Below are 6551 nucleotides of genomic sequence, written 5' to 3'. Positions count from 1 at the left end.
GGGCACCTTTAAAGGTTCTTCAATGAACCACTGAAAGAAATGGTTCTTCAAAGAACCATTGTTTGAAAGGTTCTTTGTGGCACCAAAAAAGGTTCTTCTATGGCATCAGTCTAAAGAACCACTTTTGGTTCCAGTTGGCACCTTTATTTTTCTGAGTGTAGAGTAAACCATTTCACCAGTACTACTCCTCTCTTGCCTTTTCCGCCTCCTCCTCTCCACCTTTTTCCCTTCTTTCCCTCCTGTTGTCTCCACTCCCTCCTATCTGAGAATCCTCCTTAACTTCCTGTCCCTCCTCATTCCTCCTCTCAGCTTCTACAGCCTGAATTCCTTCATCACGTTCTTCCTCTCCCCTCTTAGAAAAACCATAGTGGGGGTTGTCTTAAAGGACAATCCAATCTATTATTGCCATCAATAAATTATTTTTGCTTAACTGCTTCCCAACTCATAAGCCTACACCTCCCATCATAATCCAAACATGAGTGCACAAAACACTTACAGAGCGTTACAGTTACAGAGCGACTTGTTTATCTGTTGACTGACTAAAAATATGATCATATTTATCATTTACACTGCAGAAGACAAATTATATTACTTTACCCCTAACCAGCAGATGAGGTTTTGCTTTAAAAATATAAAGATATAAAAATATATAATATAAAGATATATAATGAAAGATATATAAGTCAGATATATAAGATATATAAGTCAGCATCGGCGATGACCCTAAACCCTAACCATAACCTTTATCTTTTGGAGAAAATGTCATTTTTGATGCATGTTAGTAGGAATCGTTACATTCTCTGCTGACAACGCAACAACTGAGAAAAAGCAAAACTCCGTGTAGGGTTAGATTACTCAACAATGAAGGCTCAGAACTCACAGGCTTAAATGTAATGTTTAAAGTAACTGTGGTTGTGAAAGCCACTTCTGGTAAAGCAGAGTGTGTAGGATGAACGTCATCCTGTGAGATCATAGAGCATTTTTAGAAATGTTGCATTAAAAACAAAAGCAAACTGACATTATTACGGGAAATCCTTCTCATTTGTCCAAATCTGGTTTTAATCTGTTTGCAAAGGTTTCTTTCAATAAATCTTTTTTTTTTTTTAAATCAGTTTAGCTTCAATCCTCACGTTATGTTTCCACAAGAATCCAACCTTGATGCTGTTGATGTTTTAGTCACATGTTACTTTTTGAAGACACACAAGGTGTTTTTTCAAACTTGTTTCACTACAGCCGTCTTTCACGGCTAATAAAGAGACTTCGTTTAGATTACAAAACAGGATGCTGACAGAAAACCCATACGGTAGCCACTCGAAAACACAGATGATCTCATTTTGGTTTCAGACTTCTTCTGAAAGCCAAATTCAGCAGGTTTTTTTTCTCAGAATGGGTTGAACATACCTCCTTTATATTAATGTGTCAAAGTTTGATCAGTGACTCTTCTGGAGTGGATTCATCAACAACCAACAACAGAGCTTTACTAAAGGTAAATAATATTTATTATTTTGCTGCTGTAACATTGTCAGTAATAAACTCAACTAATTTGTTAAGGTTAAGTATATAAGCTAGACTGTTTTCTTTAAGAAAGAGCACCACTTTTGTGAAGATGGTGAGTTTTAACATAATTCCAATGTAATTCTCATTAAAAGAGGAAAAAAAACACATTTAAATAGATTAAATACAAGAGAATGACTAAATTAACTACACTGATCAAAGCAAATGATCCACTAATTTTTACATTTAGTGACATGAGTGGTAGACTCAGTGGTCAGGTTGGTGAAATAAGCCTTCTTGTGTGTAACTATGACTTTTAAGGACCAATGTATTGTAATAATGTAAAATTTGGTGAAATGAGCAAATTACTTTTTTCATATAAAACATCTATTTACTACATATGGAATTTAAAACCCTCTGAGTCAAAGAGTTCGATGTTTTCACAAATGAAACATATGTGACCAGCAGTATTGAATTTATACAGTGGCTTGCAAAAGTATTCGGCCCCCTTGAACTTTTCCACATTTTGTCACATTATAGCCACAAACATGAATCAATTTTATTGGAATTCCACGTGAAAGACCAATACAAAGTGGTGTACACGTGACAAGTGGAACAAAAATCATACATGATTCCAAACATTTTTTACAAATAAATAACTGAAAAGTGGGGTGTGCGTTGACTCAATGTTTTACTTTGTATATGTTCATAATAATAACAACAACAACAACAACAACAATGATAATAATAATAATAATAATTATAATAATAATAACAACAATAATAATAATCCTCTTTTTAGAAACATGAGCCATGAACCTGTTAAAACCAAACATAACTGCAAACATAACCAAACATTCTGCTGGCCGAGAACAGTTTCAGCTCTGGCCCCAGATGTCAGCCTAATGTGTACCTTGATCAAGCCATATAATAAAAACATAATAGTGCAAAAGTAACATGCCGAAACTCTGTTCACACAGTGAATGGACTGATTCTTATATGGCGCTTTCTATTCTCCCGGATTATAGAGAACAGTAGATAGAGCTCAAAGTGCTCTATTCACAGGGGTGCACATAAGTGGTCCACAGGTGTGCATGCGCTGTCAAAATAAAAGACGCGCACCAGATAAGAAGTTGCAACGCGCGCCTGCATAAATAAGATTTTCTGGAGGAGGACAGACATTTGTTTAGAACTCTTACAGATGTCAAAGAAGCAAGCTCCTTTAAGCAATTACTTTGGTGTTCCTCCACCTCCAAAGAAATGTCAGAAGGAGTCCAAACCACAAAAGAAGCGCGTATTCTCGGAAAAGTGGTTACAGGAGGTGAGCTGACTTCAAACAAATGATGAACGCACAGAGATGTGGTGCAGAATAAACGGCATATTCCGATAAGTAGGTGACCTGCTCTACCTCCTGAGCTTATCTGCTCTTGCTCTTGACGAAGGCGGTCGCATTTTTCTCCTCTCCTCCTCCTCTCCCTTAGCTTCCCTGCTTAGCCTCTTATGTCCTTGTCTAGTCTCGTGTTTTTTGTATGACTTTTCCCTGGAACAATCTCTCACAGTCTGTTTTCTAAAACCTAAAAGAGGAATTATGGATTTGATCAACTGGTCTCTGAATGCAATTGACACCCCTTTCTCAACGAGAAGTCTGGGCTTGGGTGAGCCTGACTGCTGAAGATTTCTACCTATTCGGAACCATGATAACAGGCTTCTGGCTGATCGGAGCTGGCTTGGTCCTGGCTTATCGAAGAATTAAGAAAGCGGAACCGGCTGTTCAAACCTCCACAAGGCTGCCCGCTGGAATTGAAACGATGGGACGAGGCGTGAGTTTCTCAAAATGGGCTCATTGAGTGCAGCACAGATAAGATCTTGGAAAGGCTACGGCTGCTGTGAATACTCAGAATAAGATCTCTGAGTGCAGACTGGATTACATCTCGGAAGGGCTCGCTCGGCATAACATCTCTGAGCGTAAATTGGATGACATCTCGGGGAGGCACACTGTCGTGAGTTTTTCAGAATCAGCTCCTTGAGCACAAGAATGACAACATCACAGAACGCAAGTATGGCGGCTCATGCTCTCCAACGGGAGATTGAGAGACCAGTGTTGGACTGTAGAACTGCTTTGAAATTCATATAAGCTGTTCGCACTAAAGTAAAAAGCACCTTCACTTCATGTGGATACCTTCTCGGCGCCAGCTGCGGTTGCAAGGCTGGAGCTGTACAACAACACCCTGATTACAGACTGTGTTTAGTCTGTTCCTTCCTATTCTATGCAAGGCCACCTGGGTTGGCTGGAAGACTGTTTACTTAGCCTGGCACGGCGAAGGACACTGTCTCAGCTGAACTCTGGACACGCACACACATACATATACACTGATATGCACACACTCATCCCCCTCCTTTCCAAACGCCTTGACGCTTATTCCCTTCCGATGCTGACGGTGGATCATGGAGACCAGCGCATAGGCTGCAGGCCCGGATGTACTGTCTAAATCGGCTGTCTCTCACCCTTTACCCGCCCCTGTTGCTTGTCATGTGTTTCTTTGGTGTATTAAGAGTTTTTTCATGTGCTATGTGCAGAGGTGTTTTTTTCTGTTCCCAAACTGATCTCCCTGTTGGAGCTCAGTCTGGGGGGAGTTATTTTTTCTCCTTATCTTTCCTCATGTTGTGCTTTTCCATGTTATACCCTCTGACCTGTCTTCCCCATGTGATGTTTTGTGTAATGTATGTATGGTCGGAGGGTAAGATGGCGCCGCCATTGCGTGCAATAGGTCGGCAGCCTTATGAAATTTCCCCCTTGTGGGACTAATAAAGGTATATCAATCAAACAACCCAGTGGTAGACACGAGATTGTATTGTATTGCAACATGGCATTTGGGTCTTCTAACTAAAATAGGAAAATAGGAACATAAATAGTGCCATTATTGCCAGACCTAACCAACATCTGGTTGACGTACACCCTGCCATGGCTCCAGTCGGTCAGAAGTGCCAGCTTGATGCCGGATCCAGGGAAGACCTGTTTTCTATGAGCCTGGGCCACATAAACCAAACCACAATTGGGCCAGATGTGTCATGCCATCACATAAACAGTGCCATCTACCCCAGGCCTGGCCCATATATGGATGACATACCACTTATCATGCCAGAAGTCACCCAGCAGTGCCAGCTTGAGACCAGATCCGGGCCAGACCTGTCTGCTATGTGGGATCTGACTTACAAGTGATAAATGCAGTCAGTGTTTAATTGAAGCAGTTAGTGTTTAAGATTTATTTACAACTAACTAGACATTAAGTACCAATTGAAAAAATGACTAAATATTCAATGCAATTAGTTGTAATAGAAACAAAAAATGAAAGATGAATTTTACATTATGGATTTATCTCTTTTTTTTTTGATACCACTGCAGGTCCCAAGGCAGTGATGGAGATGACCACTAGATCTTTTCATCAACTCAACACAACCACTGCACCTGTTTACCAGTACGCTGAGTTGAGACATTCTCTCAACACTATGTGTGCCATTTTTCTCTCCCTGGTCTCTGTCCTCGGTGTGCTCGGGAATGGAGTTGTTATCTGGGTGGCTGGGTTCAAGATGAAGAAAACTGTTAAAGCAGTTTGGTTTCTCAACCTTGCTGTGGCCGACTTCTTCTTTTGTGCACTTCTTCCCATTACCGTGACATCCCTGTTACTGTCTCATTGGTCTTTTGGCCAAGTCATGTGCAAGCTAAACACCACTTTAGGCTTTCTAAACTTATCTGTTAGTGTCAGCTTTCTGGTGGTGATCAGTGTGGACAGGTGTGTTTCTGTGGTGTGGCCGGTCTTGGCTCACAACCACCGAAATGTACGTAAGGCATCCTATGTGAGTCTGTGTGTTTGGATGGTGAATCTGATATTCAGCATTCCATGGTTTTTCTTTATGGAAACAAAGGAAATGAATGACACTAAAGCCAAAACCATCTGCTTGCACAAGTTTGACCTTCATGATGACTTTAAACCATCATCTTTCATTCAGCTGGCATTAGTCTCCCGCTTTCTCCTGGGATTTGCAGTCCCCTTCTCTGCCATCGTCTCCTGTTATGCCGTCACAATCCATCGTCTGAGAAGAAGCAGCACTCTGGCAAGGAAATCAAGTCACACTTTTAAGATCATCACTGCCATAATCATTGCTTTCTTTCTGTGCTGGGCTCCCATTCACATTATGGGTCTAATTGAACTTGAGAAACACAGATCTGCTGCTACAAGTGGAACATTAGAGCATGTCCTGGCTATCGGGATCCCTATCACCATCTGTTTGGCTTGTCTCAACAGCTGCCTGAATCCACTGCTGTATGTGTTCATGGGCCAGGATTTTAAGAATCAAGTCCACAAATCTATCCACAACATCTTGGAGACTGCCTTCCAGGAAGAAGTTCCTCCAAATGCAACCACTCAGAACAATAAGAAGTCAGTGTCTGTCACACAGTTGTAATGTGATTAAAGAGATAAATACATTGTACTGTACATAGTGACTTTAACTGTGTCTAACAAATAAACTTTTCTTTAAATTCATGGATCCTCTCAAATTATACAGTTAATCTCTTTTGATTTAATAACATGAATTTTAGGATTGTTGATCAAAAGCATTCTCTTTTTTTAAGTATATTATATATTATTACTGTGATATTGTACAGCAAGTCTATACTACCTGTGACTGTCTCGGTCCCTGTGTCTTTTGCCCAAGTTTTGATTTTCGCAATAATTTTTGTATTTGTGTTTATTTATCATGGGGTTTGTACTTTAATTTACAAATTGTGGAAATTGATTGTTTTCTTTCTGGTTGTCTTGGTTTTGTGTTTACGTTTTCTTACTTTTACTTTTTTTTTTAGAACCTAGTTTTTCTCTAATTTTAAGTTTATCCTGTCTGTCCTGTTTTCACCTTCCTAATTTCAGAACTGTTGTCTCTGTGCTTCTTGTCTTGTGACTTCCTGTTTGACCTTGAAGCGAGATCGATCAACTGCAGACCAGACAACAAACGACGGAGGCACCAGACAAGTGCTATCAAACGATGAGTTTATTAACACC

General features: G+C 40.1%; 1 protein-coding gene across 1 annotated transcript; it reads left to right on the top strand.

The window, feature by feature from the left end:
- The first annotated feature begins 1295 nt into the window (after positions 1-1295).
- Positions 1296-6038, top strand: LOC120442755 (C3a anaphylatoxin chemotactic receptor-like). Its single transcript, XM_039619937.1, has 2 exons — positions 1296-1486; positions 4898-6038. Exon 2 carries the CDS (start codon positions 4912-4914, stop codon positions 5956-5958), a length of 1047 nt encoding a protein of 348 aa, XP_039475871.1. The 5' UTR covers positions 1296-1486; positions 4898-4911; the 3' UTR covers positions 5959-6038.
- The last annotated feature ends 513 nt before the right edge of the window (positions 6039-6551 follow it).

The sequence above is a fragment of the Oreochromis aureus genome, linkage group 11, assembly GCF_013358895.1.
Source record: "Oreochromis aureus strain Israel breed Guangdong linkage group 11, ZZ_aureus, whole genome shotgun sequence".
Lineage (NCBI taxonomy): Eukaryota > Metazoa > Chordata > Actinopteri > Cichliformes > Cichlidae > Oreochromis > Oreochromis aureus.
Note: the sequence above shows the minus strand (reverse complement) of the source record. Positions and strands in the feature narration are given on the sequence as shown.